The sequence below is a fragment of the Amblyomma mixtum genome, chromosome 3 (genome assembly GCF_055824585.1).
Source record: "Amblyomma mixtum isolate Tamu chromosome 3, ASM5582458v1, whole genome shotgun sequence".
Classification (NCBI taxonomy): Eukaryota; Metazoa; Arthropoda; class Arachnida; order Ixodida; family Ixodidae; genus Amblyomma; species Amblyomma mixtum.
The window spans coordinates 365,556,244-365,579,229 of record NC_143014.1 but is presented as its reverse complement, the minus strand read 5'-3'; the positions used below and the strand labels follow the sequence as shown (position 1 = coordinate 365,579,229).

Here is a 22,986-nt window from a genome sequence, read left to right as displayed (position 1 = left end):
TTGCTTTCATGAAATGTGGAACTTACTTCTTTTTTTATCAAAGTTAACTTAGCGAACGGGTGCGACGCAGTATCCGCCGAGGGATCTAGCCGCTTCACTGCCATACTCAGCAGCGAATTATATTATGTGGCAATAGTTGCTTCGAAATAATTTTTTTTTGGAATTCTCACGGCTTTCGGACTTGTAACATTGTTACCAATATAATGCAATGTGCAACTTTTCGGCCTCCAGTCAATTAAATATTTTACGTGAATTAGAAATAACAGTTCAGTTGACTGTTGTTTTGTGTGCAGCGAACCAAATTTAAAAGTAAGAGCTTGTTATTTTTTATCTGCATTACCGAAACAATGATTATATGATGTACGAAATACTCAGGCGCAATCTCTGGTATCAAAATTTATTATGCTCAATTTGTTTGCCGCTTGAAACATGAAGTGTTCGCATTTCATGTCTTTCCATGCGCCCAATTTTCCAATCTGCAGCACTAAATGCTCTGTGGCGACTTTACAAACAAAACTTATGAGAGCTTACTGGTAATTACCTAATATTTCTGGCCAGTTCTATAATGACCACGTATTCCGTTTGTCTTTGCTTTTCCACACGTACCCTTTCATCGCTTATGCCTGCGATGTGAACCTGATGTCATCTGGCGCTAAAGTAAATAAAAATGAATCAGATTTTGCAAAGCTGACAGGGTTGTGTAACCTGAGAAGGATGTTCAGAACGTACAAAGCATCGGTATATCACTGTACTTGAAAATCAATGCCAGGCTGAGTATTGAAGCTTAGTTGGACCATTCTGGCAGTACGAGCAGCGTTTAAAGTATTTGAGTGCTATGAAGTCTTTGTAACTACCTAAGCAGGAAGACTTAAGGCAGTTAATGCTTAGTATGAAATGTGGCCTTCAGCATTGATTTCCCGCAAAACGTGCCCCAAATCATTGCGCTTTGGTGGATATTGTTCTAAAGGCGTTGCATGCGTTGATTATGTTTTTTGCGCACTGAATTATGACGGAATAAGGTGTGAATTAGAGAAGGCAGGCCATAATGAGTCGCAGCTTAACTAGTTATACAGAGAGCTACTACAGTCGGTAAAAACAGGCGGCCCTACTTGTACACAGTGGCGTTTAAAAACCTGTGAAGTAAGATGCCTCATGCAGCTTGCTGATGTACTGAAGACTTAATGGAACGAACAGCGCAATCAAACGAGAGACGACGAGAGAAAAGGATACCACAAGCCCTGACTTGAAACTCCTGCTTTATTAAGCAAGCGCCGAAACTAGCCCTCTAGCGGGCTTTGACGATCCAGGCTCGTCATAAGCTCACTATCATTTCCGGTTCTTGACGAGAACCGCTTTTCATGTGTTTCCTTTGACTCTGCGCCCGCTCTGTGATCTCGTCTAGATCATTTTTTTTCTTCGCCGACAGATGGCAGCGCGGGTACTGAATAAACATTAAGGCGTCGATTTCTAGAAAAAATGTGTGCCTGGTGTGTTAATGATATTTCCGGGAAAACCTGTACAAAATAAACAACAGTTTAAAAGATACAACTCAGGTGTATCCAGTCACCACAACTTTTTTCGTTCAGGAGAGTTAGCTGCTTACGCACGTACGCTGATTTTTGTGGCTATGTAAGGCCTGCAGATCATCTGAGGAACTCGACCAGGACGTCAAAGCTAGAGAGTTCCGTTACGAAGCAGAGCACGTAGCGCGGCATTCGTGGCACGGCATGGCTAGATGGAATAGCGCCGCTTTTAAGGCAACGACGTTATAAGCCTCATGAGCAACAAAACCCGCAGTCCTTATCGGCGTCCGGGAAAAGTCGTCCACAAAACCGCCAATGTTGTACGCCAAAAGCAAAGAGAAAAATTTCTTCCCAGAGTATGGGGTATTGAACAAATTGCCTCTTTTAGGTTCCGCCACGAACACGAAACGACTGAAATCGCTTTCCCGATTATTTCCAGTTAGTTTGTGGAAACGTTGTTTCCGTGCATGCACTGCTTGTTTTAATTTACTTGTGCTCCTTGTTATCATTTGATGCTTAGGGGATTGACAGGCCATGTGCAGTGTGTGTATTTTTAACTTTGCGTCTGCACATTTCTAAGCTCTCATGCACCTGGTTTCGGCATGTTGCTCCTTCTAAACCCGCGCCCTTGTGCCTTGCTTTTGCAGCAAAAATTATACAAAATGAATAAAAAATACGTTTTGTTCGTACGCAGAGCAAATCTGGACATCACACTTGATGAGAACATCTGGAGTTGCCTCATTGGTGGTCTTCCGTACATCTTTGTTCGTGTCGGATTTGACCAAATGGTTGTCCAGCGATTCATGGCAGCCAGGAATCTGCGAGATGCAAAAAGGCATGTTTAACTGTTCCCTACTCTAATTTCTGTGTGCTCACATAAATTTTAAGATGAGCTATATTGATGAGATTCACTGGTCACTGACCACGGTCAAACACAAATGACCATGGTTTGACCATGGTCAGTGACCAGTGAATCTCATCAAGCCATGATTCCTGACCAGACGGTATGCCGTCGAACCCTCGACTACATGAGCTATATTTGTATATTCAAATTTCAGGATAGCCATCGTCAGTGCAGCATTCGTTGTTTTCTTTTTTTTCCTGGTTGGAGTTGCGGGCGGAACTATCATATACTGGTACAGAGACTGCGACCCACTTCTGTCGGGTGCAATGAAGAGCTACGATCAGGTGAGATATGGTAGTTGTTTACCTTTTTTTTTGCTTGAGCGGGCAGTGCTCTCACGGTCATTCACACGTAGGGCGCTGCAAGGTGTAAAGATAGATTGTCAGCAATCGACACTTTGCTTTTAGAGCAGAAACAGTGCATCGGCAGGATCATGTTCACTCAAGAGAGCGTTATCAACATGTATTTTAAATGCGTAAGCGTTTTATGGCTATGTTCGTGGTTTCGTGTCATCACGAGCTTGTCCGCACGATTTCGTCCGAACGAATGGGTTTTTTGCGAAAAAGAATGGTGCCATTTAATAGAGCATCGAAACATCTCGTGTAGGAAATTGGGAGGTTGAGATGAGTTAATCAATTATTTAATTAGAGCCAAAAATGTCCAAAAAATGGGTGGTCTCTTGTCATCATGAGCTTGTCCGCACGATTACGTCCGAACGAATGGGTTTATGCTAAAAGAAATGGTACCATCGGATAGAGCAATAAAACATCTCGTAGGGGAAATCGGGGAAAGGAGGGGGGGGTGGAGGGGGTTAATTAGCTAATTGATTAGAGCCAAAAAGGTCCAAAAAAGTCGGCGGGGCTGGAGAATAGTGGCGCCAAGTTTGAAAATGCCGGAAGCGTGGCACCACGTGACCGGAAGTGTAGGCGGAGCCAACTCGTGGCGCCAAATTTGAAAACGAAGCGTGGCGCGAAGTTTGAAAACTAAGATTGGCAATTTATGGAACTTGATTACGTAAGACAGTTAATTGTCGTATTGATAATGTATCGATAAGGTATCGGCAATGCTTACGCATTTCTCCAATGCGAGTGCCGCAGTTATCTATAATGTTTTTTTTTTTTTGTCGTAATGCTGTTATGTGAGAACCTTGGACCTGGGTGTATCTGTTTCAGCATACCGCACGCACTTAGCCTGCTTCAGGTATGAAATCCTGGCATGAAAAATTAGCATCCCGTCAATAATAAAATCTGTTTTTCTTATAAAGCCTTGTGAATACTAATGTACTGATTTAGTTACAAGATATATACGATCGAGCACAGTTAACTACACCTCCCTCCGACCCCAATCCAAGTTCGGAACCGTGTGTCATTGCATGTGGGCAGTACTTAACGGCGCTGTCCACCGCAGTGCGCTGGTCTCGACACCTGGCGTGCGTCGTAACTTTTGCCCGCAGGTGCATCGTCAGGTGACGCACGCGTCACTTACTTTTCTCCTCGATTGTGCGGTTTGCAAAGTACTGCAATTGCGCTAGTGTGCATGCAGTCATTAAGATCACCACATGATGGGCGTATTGTTGTGTAGAGATAAAGGGTATCAATCAGTCAATCAATCAATTAATCAATAAATCAATCAATCACTCAGTTTATTTCCTATCTTACAGTACAGATTGAAGGGTTGTACAAAAAAGCTGCCAATGAGCAGCTTGACGAGTATACAAACATAATTTTCAGCAGGGAGGCAGTATTGAAAGTTACACAATTTCAAAACGAAGACAAATACATTAAGGAATCACTAATGTACATAAAAAGCAGCAATATGTACACGCAAGTGAACTTAAGCGATGTTATTTAAATACATAGTGTGAAGTTCTCGGTGCTAACAAGTAAACAAACGACATTAATGAGAGCATAACTGTGAAGAAGAGGCTAAAGTAACCTTCCTCTTCAAAGGTGATCTTTCCAAGAGGTGATGCGAATAATATAAAAGCCAAAATTTTGACCTTAGTTTCCTAGAGGACTTAACCCTGTCTTGTAACTTGTAACAGGCCACCGGTATTTAGTCGGTCATCAGCCAAGTGATGTCTTCTCATTCTGTACTGAAGAAAATTTTAGCACATACTACAAAACTTGAAACGTTCAAAATGAAGAGTATCGTGAAAAAAAGGTTCCGCGCGGAAAAAAAAAAGACATTCAATGCTTCACGAACAATTTTGTCAGAAAGTTAACATTTAGTGCTGACCATTTTTAGGCGTCTTTAAAAAAGGGCGTGTTCAGAGATGCTGCTAGGTCGTGTAATAAAACTACTTCGTTTTCCAATCTGTTCCTCTATAACTGATAGTGTGCAGTGAAGAACATCCTTAAGTCTCTGTATTTCACTTGATGGACAGCGAAATCATAAGTGTTGCGACGTTCTTGGATATACAGTAAGAACAATTGCAAAGAACAGTTAGTGTTGCCATTGGCCATCGGCGCCCACGCTTTTTCAGATGAAGTGCCCGCAAGCTTATATAAGTTTTTCAGGCAGTGACTTTCTCTTTACCAAGTGTCGGTCTATTAATTGGGTTCTAACCGCGGTCTGTATTTGCATGTATCGAGAAAAGCCTGAATTTTCTTTTTATTAGTTTGCAGCCAAGCTGTGAAGAAGCCCCTGTAGGCGTCTGTCAGACAATAAATTAGCCTTCAAGTCTTAGTCTTCAAATTGGCCTGACACCCGCCAGGAAGCTTGAATCCTGCGCTTCAAGTGTGCGTCTTACGTGCACATTTTTCTTATTGGTGTTTGTGCGCCGAAACCTTATTTTCACTAATGGGAAAGCGTAAGCACGTGCAACGTCTGTACTTTGTTCGACCTGGACAATCAGACCGGGACATCTTGATGCATGACCGGATGTATCCAATTCATTGTAACACGGGTGCTGCTTGATGCGGATATTTATTCTTTTAATATTAATATCCAAGTGGTACTTGAGAACTCTCGCTTTTTTACACTATTTCTTAATATCTATACAAGTAGTAGCCCTATATGTTCACTGCACGACACGATTACTGCAAAGTAGAGAGGAAAACTACTTAATCTTTTCTCGATGCGAAGCAATCGTGGTTGTTCTCCAAAATCGGTTGTTACGGATGCTTTTGAGCACGCCGTTGTGCACTTAAAATTATTGTCCAGCTGCTTATACACGACAGTGATTTCAGAATTTTTTTCCTGCTGATTTATTAAATGAATAGCAAAATGGTTATGCCGCAGTGATTTTGTTTCAGGTTGTCCCTTACTACTTAAAAGAAAGCCTTTCTGATGTGATGACGCTACGGGGTTTGTTTCTCGCTGGGCTCTTAGGTGCTACTACAAGGTGAGTTCATAAAAGAGATGTCTGTTATAGTGCTACGTATGTTGCTTATGGAATAAGAAATATTTGAGTGAAGCACGTTAGTCTTAGATGTAAGCTCGTGACGACTAAACGGGGATATTTTGGACGGAATGCGAACAATCGCGAGAGTCCGAAAGCATTTTAGTCGCGTTAGAAAGTCAAACGCTTAAGTAAATTAAAATGGATAACATTTCAACTATTTCAGTTCGGCAGGTTGTGTTATGAAAGATAGCTGGGCATTAGTAACAGCATTAAAACTTTTATAATTTCGAAAACGTGATTGTGCTTTTCTCTGCGGTGAAGTTATTTGATGATGATGAAAATTTCATTCTGGCGCAAGAGCAGCTATGGGCAAAAAGCGCCATGGCACAAGGTATTTTCGCCTACTCAATGTGGGCTCAGGCACCCATTTTCCAAGTAATTCACCGGACATACGCCGAGCACTACGCCAATGGAAAGCTTGTGCGCATCGTATCACCGAAAGGTACCCAGTGACACTGGGGATCGAACCCCATATCTGTGGCATGCGACGCGGATGGTGAAACCACGGAGCCATCGCTGCAGTATGCAATGAATTCTTACCTGGAACCGGGCCCGTGTCGCTGTGAAGTGCATGCATCCAACAGCAGGCACCGCTTAGCGCAGTACCTGTCACACTGACTTCTCTTCACCACCCCGGCTGAAGGGCTGCAGCAGCCAGCACCGGTATGCTGCGCACGAGCTGTCTGCTAGGAAAGAGTGATGCGAGTTCACTGTTTGTGTCTTGGCTTCACAACCCTGCGGTTTCTGTGTGGCGTGCCGGGCTGCAATGAATTCTTTTGGGCCACTCCACCGAACAAATTCGGATTTTTGAATTTCCAAAACTGATGTGTCTATTACTATGAGCCGACTAGTAATATCCAATTACAAACATGCGACAAGCAGTCGAGTTTTAGTAAAGATAAGCTCTTCCAGCCACCTTACTAGGCAGTGCGATTCTCCTGCTTTGTGGAGTCCGCCGTCAATGTTCCTACTGCACCACAACTGTCATCCTTACACTTCCAATATCTTATTCTCAAACACTGCTGCCGGGCTTCGTCCATGCACCCTGTATTATTGCGCATCAAACCATCTTATTCTCTTCGACAAAATGCGCACAGAGCTCTCTAGCGTCTTTCGCATTCCGAACATTTCAGAAGGTAGCCGTGGAATAGTCGGCGAATCGTTTCTAATGATGCCAAAACAAAAGCTATCGGGACAGACAGCGCCGGCTTGAGAAGGAATATATTCGTGACAGCCGCCCTATCGTGTTCTGACTTATTACTGCGTTCACTATCGGTGTGTGTGGACCATAGCCCTCATTCCGAGCACATTTTGAAAGACTACTGTGAGCGCATTGTCGCGAATGTGAGGACGAGCGGAGGCTTCTCGACATGTACAGCGGGCCAAATCTTCAGCTGACGTGCATGATGGCCACATTTTCTGTGCTCCTGCATATTGTGATGGAGCAAATTTGCTGAAATATCAAATTCAAACGCAGGCCCACTAAGCCCGTGCTTAATATTACGTTTTCCGCTAGTTTGCTTCGTCGTAAAGCGTAGGAGCGCAAAAAAAGCGGCCGTCGCGACGATAGCTAAAGATCTGAACGACTGCACCTCTATTTGAACTCGGCAATGTGATGTCAACGATACCTGCCAGAGGCATAGCGGTCGCTGCAAGAGGCTAAAGGTGGCGAGAGAAAAGAAAATATAATTATATGAACCAATTTTTTTACATTTGGTTTTTACATTTCATGTTTTTACATTTTACATCATGTTGTATCAAAATCAGAAAGGACGTACAAGGGGCACTGAGTTCATCCCGCGATTTTTAAGCCCTATTATATTTCACTGTCAACTACCTCTAATTAACGCCATAGTAAAGAGAAGACTTCTTCAGAAAGAGGAAAGCGTAAGAAAACAATAACACGCGAGAAAAAACTGAGCGATGTCCACCATAATTAGAATTGAGGGTTTCTATATTTTTAATTTTTTTTCAATAATGCTTCAATGCTGTCGTTTCTTCAACGTTTCGTTAGCTTACGCGTTGTGATGTCCTGCTCCCCAAATTCAATGTGCACCCTCACATAAAGAGAGGGGTTCGTTTTGTTTTGAAAAGCCGATTTAAGCAAATATTCGAAAACTGTTTTTAATGCTCACAAAAGGGTTTTATTTCTCTTTTATATGTCGAGCCAAGCACAGAAAATATCAATTCTCGGAGCGTAATTAAGAATTCCCGACTATTTCTCCCCACATGACATTTCATGCGTTTTGTTATAGAGATAGTGCACCAAATTTCTTGCTACCGCTGTGACATTTCTGAGAACGATTATATGCGTTTTCCACTGTACATAACAGAATATATGGTTTCGCTAAAATGTTAGAAATGATGGCAAAGCTTTCCGTCAATCAACTGCAATACTGTCTTCTTTGGGTTCGCAGCACGGTTTCATCTGTGGTGAATTCTCATGCTGCAACATTCTATATCGACATTGTGGCCCCACACTTCAGCATCTCAGAGAAGAAAGCATTGATTATAATGCGCCTCCTAGGTAGGTTGAAAGACCGATATTCTATGTTTATAAATTTTCATCATGTTTTCTTCCTACTTCTGAATACAGTAATAGAAAATGAGATCATCAAATATGAATAAAATGAAGTGTGGCTTGGTAGAGCCACAAGGGACTATTTGCAGAGCTTTCGGCATTGTTCTTTGCGCACAAATAAATTAATTATCGTACTTTGAAAATGACGCTGCATTTATAATAAATGAAAAGTGAGTCTTTGAGTGAAAGGAAGATTTACGGGTGCTTTTTTATACTCTTCTTCAAATCTTCCAGTGCTAGATACTTAGAACTTGAATAAATCGAACGTGAGCGGAACCTGTTTACGATGAGAGACTACTTCAATTTCAGCGTTTGGGAGCGGAGCAATTATGACCCTGTTTGCAATCGCAGTTCCAACTCTAGGCACGGCTACTCGGGTATGTGTCCAGTCTTTCATGTTTGCTCCTTCTTGCCGCATCCTACCATATTCCTAATGGCGTTGCATTCTTCACATAGCTCTTTTTGAACTTCTACGCCTCAGCCTCTGGGCCATTCGCCGCTCTGGTCATCCTCGCCGTCTCGTGTCCGTGGATCAACGCAAGGGTAAGGCTCTATTGTTTGTCTGGCGGCACAGCTGACAGGAGTGCTGCATCGATAAGGCATGCCTCTGTGCGTCGCCAAAATATAGAGATTGAGAGCAATACGGTGTGTGCACAGTGGACCCAGTGGGACCAGCGTGCACAGCGGCGTGTGCTCTAATTAAATACTGAAAAGTTCGCCTGTTAGCCTTGAGAATGCTACCTAGGCCTTGATGTCTAATTTTATGTGATGTCGAATTTATAAGAGGAGTATTGCAATTTCATTACTTAATATATGCTGAAGCGGTTCAACGTACAGTCCCGCATACTGCTAACTGCTCAAATGTTTAGTGGAATCCTCTAAGGTGGAGTAGAGTTGCAGTGGAGTAGCAGACTGCTAACTGGGCTGGTGACTTGGGACTATCCTTCTGGCTCCGTATAGTGCCTCTGTGATGATGTTGAAAGAGTTTATCTTCTTCGCTTTACGTGGCGGCATCCGAGAGATGCTAAATCATGATGTGCCTCTCTCGCATTGCAGGGTGCGGCTTGGGGAAGCTTGCTGGTTTGCGGGTTCCAGCTGTGGCATGCCGTGGGTAGGAGCCTGTCTAGTGTGGCAAAGCCGCCTGTGTTTCCTGGAACGCTTGACCGCTGTCCAGCGCCGGAAAACAGTACTGCTGAAGCTTCAAGCGTGATGGAAGGGCTACTGCAAGAAGGGTACATTTTTATGTTAGACGCGCATTAGTTTTTAAGCGCAACCTGACGGTTAACTGCTTTCTGAAATATATAGCAGGATCGAAGGGCCTTTTGGAGAAAAATTCACCATGGGAACTTAAGTGAAGAATCTGTAGGCTCCAGCCTGTCTAGCTTTGTAATCAGCGCGGTGGGAGTTGTAGCATGTTTATCTTGTACCGCATCGCAGCTTATCTGCCTTCATTTGTGTGTTTTACTCACAGGAATGGTTTTATCAAAAATGAGCCTTTTTTGTCGGAATATTTATGCGTGACAACTAGAAATCTAGCCAGTGCACATTGAAATGTATCTTCAGTCGCATAATGTGACTTAATGTAACGATGCATGTGTTACTACTGCGCACATTCATTGGCGACAATATGGAGTATGCCAATTTCGTACACTGCTAATTGCTTTTTCATATGACGAGCATTGGTTACCTTGGATGAAATTTTCCCTATTATTATGGTACCTATGGAGCTTTCGGCTGAAGACAACTTCCTGTGATTGCTAGGATGTTCGTCATTTGAAACCACTTTTTCTAATGACTGTTAAGAAAACTATATCTTTGCTAACTTATTACAGATAAATGGACACTATCGCCTTTCACGCACCAAAATTTTGGAGCAGTGCTAGTTATAACTGGTGCAAATGCACATTAGCGGCGTACCTATGCCACCGAGCCCTGTTTGAGCTGCCCAAAGTGTCTGACAGAGGGGCTTCTAGAACCAGTTTAGTCTGCCCGGTTTGCGAGGGATATTTTTCTTGAGGAGAAGGAATATGCTCGGCGTGCCTCAGTAGACTACAGACACCCACGTGTTCACCATCGCATGCTTTGTGCGACGGAGAAATATTTTCTCAGGGTAGGTCATACGAAGGGAATGCTTTTACTAGGGCAGGGATTCCGCAAAGTATTGCAGTGCGGTCTGTGGTTCCTCCACAGCGCTCTTAACGTAGGCATACTGGTGAAAATCAAGACACGTCACGAAATTTATGTTTGAGCTGTTAAACAATTGTCGGTCACTGCCGCATTCTCCGGTACGATCCACCAAAAAGAAAACAAAAAAAGAAGTGTGGAATGAGTGAAGAGTAAGCAAGAGATCTGATAGGACAATATCGGACCTTTTGCTTTTCATCTTATACTTGCGTACAAAAAAGACACGAAGCGCTTGTAAGAATTTCGTAATCAGCGCAGCTTCCGATTTGGAAGCTTCTGTGACGTCACTGAATCCCAGTTATGCGCGCTTAGCAGTGAGCTGGCGAAACAAATGCTTCTAGTAATGACCGCCGTATAGAGGCTACTTAGCTAACGTCTATTGCTTCAGATACGAAGCGAATTTTCAGCTGTCATGCCACCCAGTCTCGCGGAATGAACCCTGGCCTAACTGATGTCCGTAGTCCTTTTAAACCCTTCCCTAAGACGGGCGTGATTACTGAAGTCCACTGTAATAACGCTTGCGATGTCATTCCAATGCGGATAAATATTTTTTGGCAACTGAATTCTTTCAGCATTTTTTGAGTCTTATTTATCACTCAATCTGTAAAACTGTTCGGTGCTCTCTACTGTGCAGAAGCATTGTATTTCATTTCTTGTAAGCCTTATACATCTCGTCTGGGTTCATTGCATGTTTGAGAGAAATTCGTTCTCAAAACACGTTATCGTGATTTGTGTTGGCAATTCAGCTGGTTGTTGGCACTTTTTGGGCACTGTCGGTTTTCCACCATAAAAACTGCATTATCATCATCACCTAAAACCGGACAGCTGCAACCCGGAGGTCACGTGGTTATACGACCTGTCTCACGACGAGTACGACAGACCAAGACCATGATATTCGCGATCTTGAACTGATTTTGTATTATCCCACACGGTGCATTTCACTGGCACTGCACGAAGTACAGCACAGCACCTAATACAAAGTGCACGCGTTTTTGCGCGGTTTTAGCCCTTATTTACGTGTCGGGAATGCAGAGCCCGTAAATTCGATCCGTCGAATCTGCGAATATTTCGTTTTTGGAAAGCAGCGTGTATAAGTTATTCGGATGATTCGTGCATAAAACATGGTTCAGTATTCGCAGTGAGCAACCTTGCTAACATCGGAGTGGCTAAGGTGCTTATTAAACTATTCACAATTTCATTAATGCCCGAAAATTTCAGGAAGGCGACTTTTTCACGCTGTTAGATTTGACTTTCTAGAGCGCAAACGTGAAGGAAGCTCATGCTCTCGTACACAAAGAACAGATGGCGCTACTGTATGCTATGCTTCCATGCCACAGTAACTGCCTAATTAACTTGTCCGCTCTTCGAATGCGCTGCCCTCCTGCGCTGCCCTCCTCCGTGCAGCGCTGGTTGCAAACGAGCCATCAGCTTCTAGCGCGCATGCGTACTTCGTGGTCGCCACAGGTGCAAAGATGAGCTGCAGCGAAACGGCTGCCACTCTGCGTGCGCACATGGCGGCTCGCTGAAGCGGGTCGCCCCTGTGGCTTTAATGCGCATGTGTCTTTTGAACCACTATTCTTTGTAGGGCACAAATTACTGCGATCTCACAAGAGGCCGCCACATGTTGTGAAAAAAGGCAGATTGGCTTCCAACTGCATATGGGGATCCTTTTGCCGTTCACAGCGGTGAAACAGAGATCGCTACATGGATCCAAAGCAGTCTCTCGCACAATAGTTGTCTCGTAGGCTGGCCATGGCTGCTCCGTTCAACCGTGGAGTGCTCCGACTGCATTTCCACGCTTCATTACCATGTGCACCTACTGAAACAGCTAACACTCACTCCAGAAAAGAGACGCATTGTACAGCCACAAGATAGTATTAAGGCAATGAAAAGAGTACAGGACGCCAGTTTGCGAAAATACATTTATTTCAGTGCAATGACGTTATGAGTTCGCTTGAAATGTTTGAATGTACGAGGGAACGTGCCTGCGCTATCCGTTTGTTGCAATGTAATGCGAATGGGTCGCGATGAGCAAGCACAAGAACCTTCATTTTTCGAAAACGGGAAACCCTTAAACTTTTTATCCCGTTTGTAGATGCGTTTGTCTGAGCGCTCGGTTGCAAATTCTATCCTGTCAATAGGAAGTTGTGCGCTAATAATTAGCGTACCCTTCCGCAATGCGCTTCTTTCAAGAGTCATTCTAAACCGCGTAATAAAACAGCGCATGGACACAGGACAAGAACGGAGAGAAGACACACACGGCGCTCCAGAAATTAGAAATGTCGCGAGAATCGAGGAAAGGCTGTCTCTAATTGAGCTCAGTACAGCCCTACATAAAAGCCCATGCATAGGTACCTTCAGGCCTCTGTTGGTACGCTGTTGCGCTTACAGGTTACGCTTACATACACTTACTGTTACAATTGCAGGTTAAACTTCTGAACTCTGTAGCGGTGAAAGTATTCACTCATCGCTTAATTTAACTTTCAAGCTCCATGAGAATTTTTTTTTGCGATTAAATGAATTTTTCTCGTTTGCTCTGGTGTAAGGCGCGTTTGAATATTTCCCCTGTCACCAGCTCTGCCCCTGCGACGTGAAGGGCGGTTCATATGACACTAGCGCAGTGCGAAGGTCACATGAGTGATAACCTTTATGTTGAGTTCTGCGTCCTTTCATGTTCTAGTGGCTCCTATACACACACGACTACGTGGCAAAGTATTGCAGCTGGTGAACTCAGAAAATGTGACGAATCGGTGCTGATTCCTTTATTATTTATTTCACAACACATTTCCTTCGCAGCATGTACGTGTTTCCACTGTACCGGCTCTCTTTCTTCTGGAGTTCATTCTTGGGCGCCCTGTTAACGATTTTTCTTGCTACTGCGCTCAGCTTCGCTACTGGTGAGTACACGAAGCGTTGTCAACGTGAAATGTATCAGCTCTCGATGTTTGAAAAGGTACCTTCCGCGACGTCATTGAGGCAGGTGTCCCCAGTGGTGGCGTGTGTATGGTCGTGTTTCTGCATATTTTATACATTGTCTCATCCGTTGGTATAGTTGCGCCCAGGTGCTTGATATATTTAGCACCACCGAGAAAGTGCGCTATTTAACCCGTTTACTCGAACACTAGTAAATGAAACCACGTCAGAAAGTTAATGCAGTTTAAACTCAGCTTACAAAAGCAAGAAGTTCTCGACAATTTCTCAGCACTTCGAAATATTTTATGAGGTGCACTCTCTCTAAACAGTCTCTAATCAGCACTAAGATACATATCAATATGTCAGCACTAAGAGACATATTAATAAGAGACAATAAAAAGAAGTATTACCAGTCACGCATCAGTACAGTAACAAACGCCTTTGCTTGAGCTAATAATAGGCGTTGACTTTCCGGCAGTAACACTGGCAGACTTTAGCCACGATACGAGCTACGCCCTGTGCTGATAGTTGCGCGTGTATGTAATATGTATAATTTTTTGTGATGGCATATGCAAATTGCCAATTGTGCAGTTGTAATCTTTTCAAGCAACACTTGGGCTAGCAGGGACGCCGTAGTGTACAGCTCCGGATTAATTAAGAACTCCTGGGCTTCTTCAAAGTTCGCTTACGTCGTAGGCTGCACCCGCATTTTTTATTTCCACAATTTCAAATACGGTTTTGTAGTAAGTCTGCAGGAGAGGCTTCCTTCGTGCAACTGAGACTGCTGCTGTTGGTGCTTTGGATATTGTTGCGTCAATCAGAAGACTGTAAAATCTATGTCTCTTTCTTAAAAAACGGGCGAAGGGAGGAGCAGAAGCGGGACCGTATTGCTCGACGAAAGTTGTTCGCATGCTATGGTAGCGATGAGCTATTTAAAAATACGCTACGCCTCAATGCCAGAGGACTTACTTTACACAGAAAAACAATATTTCGGTCAATTTTGTCGTGTCCTGTTTTTCAAAAACGTGATTTTTTATTTTTCAAGGGGGCACGAAGAATGCCAAAAACAATGTGCGTTTCACGAGCCCTGTATTTTTGAACTTCTGGAAGCGGTTCGCCTTCATCGCTGAGAAATGCGAGGTAAGTGTGTCGATTTTGAAGAATTGGTGGCCGGTTTTTCAGTTATTGCACTGAAAACTGAAGACGGTACAAATCAAAGCCAGAAACCAAAGGCATGCTAGGTGTCAAGAAAGATAAATTAAGAAAGTAATTTGAAATTCTTGAAAGCTCTTGCTAAGGATATTTTATTATTACCTCCCAGAATTTTGCCGCATATTTAGTCGCCACATTTATAAGTTTTTTTCTTAAATAAATACCTAATGAAGAAAACGAAAAAACGCGAATTTTTATATATTTTTTGGTGTCTTCCATTGAATGTGTTTTTACCTATTGTGTATAGAAACGTTAGATTTAACGCGCTAATAGCAGCATTTTAACCTTGTGCTGAAAACATTAAGTTTTGCGCCGTAGAGCTCAAGCTTGGCCAAAGATCGCTAGTCAGATGCATAACTCTAGTTTCTGAAGTGGCCTGCAGTCGAGCAAATAGTCAATTTAAAAGCAATTTGTATTTTGGCGTCTTTTTTCTTAAAGCGACTGACCTCAAAGAATGCTTGCTTATATTTTTATGGATTGATGGTTGTAATATATTATTGCTTTTGCCAAGCCTAGTCTTTGAAATGGTGCCTGAACGTATTCGTTATTAAGTTTAATAATTTTCGCTGTTATGGCCAATTATCGTAGTAATGTTTTATGATGCAATAATTCTCGAATGTGAAATATTATAATGTGTTGTTTACTGTCATCCCGACCACAAATTTACTGGACATACGTCTTCGATGAATGTTCTAAAGTTTTGATTTCCACCTATGCTTCTACTGGCTTTTTCTTATTCTTTGGCGGTAGCCTCCAGCAGTACCACAGTCTGTCTGTCTGTCTGTCTGTCTCCCTCCCCTCTCCCCCCTCTCTTTTTATTATTCTTTATCTTGTGTAATGCTTCGCGCCATTAGTGCTGAAAAATAAATTAATACATGCTTTCAATTATTAGCATTAATGCATTTTAATTAGCACTTTTAAAGGTTGAAGTTACAGGGATACCACATTGTAAATCACAACTAGACCATGCTTCTAAGCCACTATAACAGAAGATCTTCACTAAAGATCGCTGAAACCCACTCTGACATGCGGATGTGTTCTAATCGTTCTGTTCCAACTCTAGCAGGAATATTGAGTGTTAAGTAAAGCACGCGGGAACTCGAGTTGTGCGCTATGAAGAGCAACAAATGATGTGTCAGTGCTCTGAGAAAAGACATTTTACATTGCTTCCTCTGCTCAGAAGTAACAGCGCACGAAATATGTGAATGTTACATGTCGCGCGATCAAGCTAGGTTTTTAGCTTGTGACCGTTTGCACGCTTATGCGTTGTTTGAAACGCTCGGTTTTGCATGTTTCATTTACAGTTGGAAGAAGCAAGAGCACTGAACGGCGCGAAAACTTCGTCGGGTCGTCATGACGAAGATGAACGCACTAATCCGGACACAGAGCTAGCATCGAAGTACAAACGACGAAGCAGTAGCGATGTGTCTGCTGAGGAAAGAGCTGAATGTGTGACGTAATTTTGACTGCCAAGCTTCTAGACATTCTTTTTTGGCACTGCCTCTTCATGAACAATACTGCGCCTGTACCATTAGTGTGAAAAGAAGTGCGAACGATACAGCCGAAACGTGATAATCAAACCACACCATTTTGGCTGCTAGAATCGAATTACAGCAGCTTCCATTGTCACATCCAAACAGCTTTCGTCTTCACACTTCCGAAGTTGCAAGCAGCCGTACCGCTCAGAGTCCCACAACTGTCTTCTTCTTGTTTTCTTTTTCTCGTTTCACTTGTATTCTTCGTGTTTCGATCGAGGCTCATTATATGTTTCGTTTTTTCAGGAACAACTATATGGTGTAAAGAAATCAAGCCTCCTAGTACAAGAGTTGACTATTTTTCCAGTGCAAATGTGGTCTTGATATAACGCGAAAATGTCCAACTTTCACTGAACGTTGAAGGCTTGCAACCTTCAAGTTTCACTGAACGTTGAAGGTTTGCAATCACCTTATTTCGCAGTTGTTGATCAACGCGAGGCCGACTAATTACAAGCATTGCGGTCTCACTTTTTCCAGTGTAGAATTGTTCTTTGATCTCTTCGCTGTGAAATATCTCGTGTGTTTATATGTTTTGTTTCCCTTTGAATTGTTGGACGATAAACCCATTGTGACTTGTTTCGGTACTATGTGCAAAGACGCTGCGCGATGCTTTCCCCTCTAGTACTGCTCTTATTTTATGCATATTTATAGTGTTCAACCGATAATTGGAAGCGAGTGCGGTCACGAGTGTGTTGTATTTTATGTTTCATAGCGTGTCTGGAGAAACAAATAATTTTTCCGTTTGTTTCGAGCTTCTGTTAAGCATCGGCGTAGTGTAGTGTTGGTGGCCTCCACTTCCCTTGGCTAGCTCATCTTACTTTGAAGAGCCGATTTTGTCGTTCCTATTGGCCCTCCACACCGTTGCTCATTTCATCCACAGTGCGAACAGAATAGATCTCAGTTTTATTTATCACACCGTGGATAACAAAAACGTGGGCTCTCGCTGCATTGTTCAAATTCGGAGACAAGTTCTGCGAAGTATTCGGCATTCCGAAGTTACTGGCGTCATCTACTATCGCGGTGGAAAGAAACGCGAACAACGTGGCACCTACGCGCCCCGTTCTTCGAGTTTCTCTTCATCGCGGTTTTACCTGGGTCGTAAAAAAAGACAGAGTCGTCCTGTAAAGCATCACGAACGACTCTAAAGTCTTTTTGCTGCCATCGAAGTAAAAGCGTGATAAAAAGAAATTCTAACAGCGGAGAGCCTGAGCGCCGCTCTCTTCGCGTTTCTTCCCACAGCCCTTTTACTCCCTCCCTAAGCCTACAGAGTGACCTTGCTTTTGTGCCAGCTGAGCAGCCGGCATTTTTAAGTTGAAGGTTTGTTTGAGAGTGTTGTGTGGTCTACTGGCATAAATTATTTCACGCATCTGTCACGCCTGCACTCCAACTTTCCTGTGAATTGTGCGTGTAAGTCGGAATATGTGCAAATGTGGAAGTTCAAAGACAGGTGTTCACGTTTTGATTTTCAAAAAAAAATTGTTCTCTTTTCAGTGCTAAATTTTCATCTTGGAGAGTATTAGCCCTGTCGTGTTTTAAATATGCTAACTGCAGTAACTGCGACTAGCAATGGCAACGCAGTACCGTATTGACCATGGTCCTTTTTGGCTGTTCTAAAGGTATTGTTTTCGATAGCTTGAGCAATTCGCTATCTCTAGAAAAAATTTTTGAAGTTTTCTTGAATGCGTGCTCCGTCACTCCCACTGTTTTGCCCCTATTGCTGCACCCGTTCTCAGAACAATCGCTAATTAATTTGCTTAATGGAGGCTTTGGTACTGAGAACTTGCACTGAAGGCTCACTGACATATTCACTGTGTTGCGTTTGCGTCTCTTGATTTACGGAGTTTTGTTCGACTGCTTGCACTGAATTCAGTGATACACCGTGCAACTCTTGTTTGCAATGCTTAGCAAACATTAGGTGGATGTTATGAGGACAGTTTGGGACATTTTGTTCTCTATGGCATCCACTTAACATGCCGAGAAGTATAGGTCTTCATTACTTCTTGTTCTACAGTGGTTGCGTTCCGTTTGCTTTGCATGTTTCATGTAGTGCTTGACATAGGTCATGACCGGAGTCAATGGGAGGGTGCAGCCTGTGGACCCAGAGAATTAAATGCCAAGGAAGCACAAAGAAGACGCGGTCAAAAAATTCTAAGTAAGAATGTTCCCAAAACATGTGTTAAAATTGCAACCATGCACAAACCTAAGCGGCAACGTGCTTATGAATGCTGTGTCTATAGGTCAAAATATGTGCAAGTGTGCGCACATATGGAGCTAGTTCACAGAAAGTTAGGTGTTCGCATCAGTTCAGCATATGGGGACTGCGTGTTGAAAAGTGTCTAGGCAGCAGGATGCCAGAAAAGTGGTGCCTGTTGGACTCAGTATTTGCTTTTCAGCGTGCTTCGCACCAAGCAGTATTATATTTCTTTGAAGATTATTGTAGCTTTAAGTAGTTTTTGAATTTTTTAGTTAGCAGCATGAAAGATATTGATCTCTTTTCTATCGCTGACTTAAAACAGAGCTGCTTCACGTCTGCCGATCTTTTGTCGTCTTTGTGTGATGGCTATGGCGTTGCATTTTTCGTTATTAAAAGGAACGACCAGCTCTGCTTCAACTTGTATTTCTATGCTCACTGATATGTGCGGTTTACGGTAGAAAAGTTTTGGCTCATACAAGCTTCAGTATCCACTCATCTAAAAGAAAAGGTGTGACCTTATACGTTTTCCAGCGGCATCCGTTCTTAGCTCGTACCTAAAAGTTCGGCGTGGGTGGCCCCGGTAAAAATGCATAAACCTACGGAGCGAACCCCTGAAGAATATGAGGAGGATGGTCTAACCACTTAGCTATCCCTACGGCGGCCTGCCGTTTAGAACATCCATTGTTACCCTCGCAACGTCACCGAACCAGCTATCAACTGTTTTCCAGGCGGATGATGGCGTCGGAGCTTCCTGCACAGTTGTCGCACTGCTGAAACAAGCAATGCTCCAAACGACAGTTGTTGTTTGTTAGAAATAAAGTGCGGTGGCGTTTTGTGTGATGTAAACGAACACTAGCTGCTTGTACGCAGCGATGTAAACAAAAACACCGGAATGCAGTCGTCCTCATCGTGACATTCCTGAGGAAATTTAGCGTTCACGCGGTACATGCTGAGTAGTCTACTATTGTCTTTAATCCCTCATTTAGCGAGTACACGAATTGTTTTCAGAACAAGCAGCAGAAAACAAGCGACCAGCAGATGTTGAAATCTGCAGTCACAGAAGCAGTAGCTCAGAGTGGCTGTGGCCGTTTGAAGCCACGGCGACGGCTGTGCGGGCTGTGTTCGTGTTTCGAAGGCATTCCAAAATCTCTAACATCCCCTTGTACGTCTGCCGATTGGAATGTCATATGAAACGAATGCTGTAGAAAAACTTCCTGTAGCAGCGCAAGATTGGCACTCCAGTCGAATGACAATCCGTTGGAAAGCTTTCGAAACATCCGTGTAGCAGTTGTAAAACAGGGGTAAGCTTTTGTGTTAAGATATCATAACATTTCCTTCTCTGAAAGGTTCAAATTGCAACCTCGTGATTTAAACTTGCCATATATATATATATATATATATATATATATATATATATATATATAATAAGTTGGGGAAGTCACATTGAAAAACTTAACAGATTTATTCAACGTTTCGACCAGGGACTGGTCTTTTTCAAGAATGATCATACAGTGCATGGAAGGGTCTTCTTATAGCAGTGAACATAGCACACACAGGGCTTGAAAAAGAAAAATGAGAAAAAATCAAAGGGGAAAGAGGAAGACAGCCGAGACACGAAACCCAAACGTCAAGGTGCGCCAGCAAAGGCGCCGCCGTGAAAGAGGTGAAAGAGGGTGGTGGGCCTGGGCGGGCACGCGACTAGTTAAGGGGAAAAAAAAAGCATAGGGGTGGTTAACAAAAGAAGGCAAGTGCCTGCCAATTGTGTGCGTAAGTATCGCCTCTAGCCACCTCTGTGTGGCCCCGCGCGACTCCAGAAGAAAGCACGAGAACGCACAGGTTGCGGTTGAGCTAAGTGTCTCCACGGGTGGCACGCGGACCCCCAAAACCAGATGAGGTTGCATATGAAGACCATATGGAAAGCTCCTTCTTTACAGGAGTAGAAAAAAAGAATAAGTAAAGACAAAAAAGACAAAAAATGGCACTGCGATGGCCGAAGGAAACCAAACCACATGAGGGTCGCACGTGAGAACCACATGGATAGGCTCCTTCTTTAGAGGAGTGGGAAAAAAAAGTATAATTAAAGACAGAAAATGGCACTGCGATGGCCGAAAGGAACAAACACACACACACGCAGAGGCGACATGAATACACAGAATATACACAAAATTGTCACTTTTGTAGCATTCTTTAGCAGAGGATATGTGGGGAAATACGTAAAAGCCCACAAATTAAATTAAAGGCAGCACCAGAGTGTTAGAAAGTGTACCAAAAAGGCAAATTTCATTACAGGAAACACCGCTTAGGAATAACACAACAACAATATTAGAATAAATACAAATGGCACGCGAGATAATAGAGGCGCCCAAAATAATAGAGTTCAAGAGTGTGAAAAATTGTCCCAAGAAACAAAGTTTACCCAAACGCCGTGATCAGCACCAACAAAATGATAATAATGCGGTGAATACACATGAGAGACGAGCGTCACAGAATTCGTGCTTAACCACAACAAAACTAATGTCAGTACCTCGACTAGAAATGAAAGTGTTAAATACATAACAAATCGTTATGCAACTGTCATCATAGAAACAATTTAAGAAACAATATTTTCGATGCAAAAGAGTTCACAAGGAAAAGAAAAACAAACAAACAAAACATTGCAGGAAGATTTAGCCAGAAAGGCAGGAGAGTTTGCCAGGGCTTTCGTTAATTCCAGCAGACAAGGTGTTAAATTTAAATATTAGATAGGATTCACAGGCTTCCCTGTCGTAATGTGTCTGGAAGCCAGATTGGAGTATGGTGGCCTTGAAGTTTCCAAATGAATGGCCTTTTATCGTTACGTGTCTTGAAAGAGGCAGATCTGGCTGTGATCTTATGTGTGCTCTGTGGTTATTTATTCTATATATATATATATAGACGCGGAAAGTTGCCCTTTTAAGCATTAAATTGAGCACATAAATGTTTGAACCTCTAGGAAAGGAATAATATTACTTTCCTTGAGGTATAAGTTAATTCCAAATTACCATCGGTACCTATGAACCATCTGGAGGTTCACATATCGTTTCCTGATAAAAGTGCTATAATTGCTGTGTAGCTTAAAGTTGTCCACTGAATGCTGGACTAAAGTTTGCTCATAAGGTTTAAGAGGTTACCTTGCTGGAAATGCAGGTAAGCGCTCGTCCTTTTCTCTCTACTCTGTTCCCGTCTTTTGTGCGCTGCTGTGCCTGTAATTATGTACCAACGCGCCCACTTCGCCAAGTTAATCCTGCACTATTTTGGTATTTTCTGTACCATCTTAATCGTGATAATGGATGCAGTTTTAGGTGAGATTGGCTCACTCATCTCGTTCTTACACTACGATTTTCCAGAAGAAACAGCGCTAACGATTCACAAAAGGAAAGGTGTTTCCTTAGTAGCAGCTTGCACCTTATCGGCTCTTCGCATGCCAGGGCGCTGCTATCACAACGGAGATGGAAGGCGCTGTCGGCGTCGTCATGAAGTTGCTCGGAATTTTCGGAGTTTCTGGTATCTCACCCATTAGCACCGCCCATTTTACTGAAAGCCGCCGCGATGTCTCAGAGTATAGGCGCTCGTCTGCTGGCCCGAAAGACGCAGGTTCGATCCCGCCCGCGCCGGTCGAATTACGATGGAGGCGAAATGCTGGAGGCCCGAGTACTGTGAGTTGTCAGTGCACGTTAAAGAACCCAGTTGTGTCGCAATTTATGGAGCCCTTCACTACGGTGTCCCTCATAGCCTGAGTCGCTTTGAGACGTTGAACGCCATAAACCATAACCCATAAACCATTTTATCGGTCACCTCATAAAAGTAAAAAGAAAAAACTAACGAAAAGAGAGAGGAAGCTTGGACCAGCTTAGCTCTGTCGGGCTTAATGCCAATTCAAAATAATCGAAAATAAGCTTAATGCTCAGCAAATAAAACGCATTTTAAACGAAAGCCTGTTTCTTTAGTACACGAAATAAAAAGTAAAAAATGTAGAGGCGATCAACTGGATTGATGCTTATCTCAATTTAACAACTGGAAAAACTGTAGATCGATCAGCTTACTGTCCGTGGCGTACAAACACTTCCTTAAGGTAAAACCTACTAAAATCGCAGTAATCTTAGACTTACTTATCCAGAAGAACAGGCTTAAAAGCTCCTGGACGACAGACCATATTCGTACAGCCAATTGATAGTACATTGAGCAGAATACACAAATCCAGCTTTCTTGGACATCACATTTATTTTTGTGGCAACTGTGGAATGTAACAAGTTCATGTTGTGAACATATTCATGAAATTGCGCTAACTTTCCAATCCATAGAAAAATCTTGCTTTTAAATTTTGTCCTGCGTTAGCACCGAGAAGTCAGGTCTGCCACAGAATGGGCTGCGCTTTTGACAATAATTGTGAAGCAACTGCGAAGTATTTTCGGATACTGCTAGGAACATATTGATGGGAATGTTCTTATGTTCCAATATGTAGCAAAACTTTTCTTTTAAACGTTGTCGAGCGTTCGCACCGAGCGCTGTAAGCAGG

The 22,986-nt window shown here is 43.0% G+C and overlaps 1 protein-coding gene across 1 annotated transcript in view; it reads left to right on the top strand.

Moving 5' to 3' along the window:
• LOC149356657 (putative sodium-dependent multivitamin transporter) overlaps positions 1-18,819 on the top strand; it is a 65,940-nt gene extending 47,121 nt beyond the window's left edge. The window contains exons 8-17 of the mRNA XM_089577807.1: positions 2,218-2,358; positions 2,582-2,711; positions 5,685-5,773; positions 8,251-8,360; positions 8,724-8,791; positions 8,871-8,957; positions 9,471-9,646; positions 13,395-13,495; positions 14,557-14,651; positions 16,028-18,819. Of these exons, the coding sequence (XP_089433933.1) occupies positions 2,218-2,358; positions 2,582-2,711; positions 5,685-5,773; positions 8,251-8,360; positions 8,724-8,791; positions 8,871-8,957; positions 9,471-9,646; positions 13,395-13,495; positions 14,557-14,651; positions 16,028-16,183 (1,153 nt within the window). The 3' untranslated portion in view covers positions 16,184-18,819. The remainder of the gene's footprint in view (positions 1-2,217; positions 2,359-2,581; positions 2,712-5,684; positions 5,774-8,250; positions 8,361-8,723; positions 8,792-8,870; positions 8,958-9,470; positions 9,647-13,394; positions 13,496-14,556; positions 14,652-16,027) is intronic.
• The last annotated feature ends 4,167 nt before the right edge of the window (positions 18,820-22,986 follow it).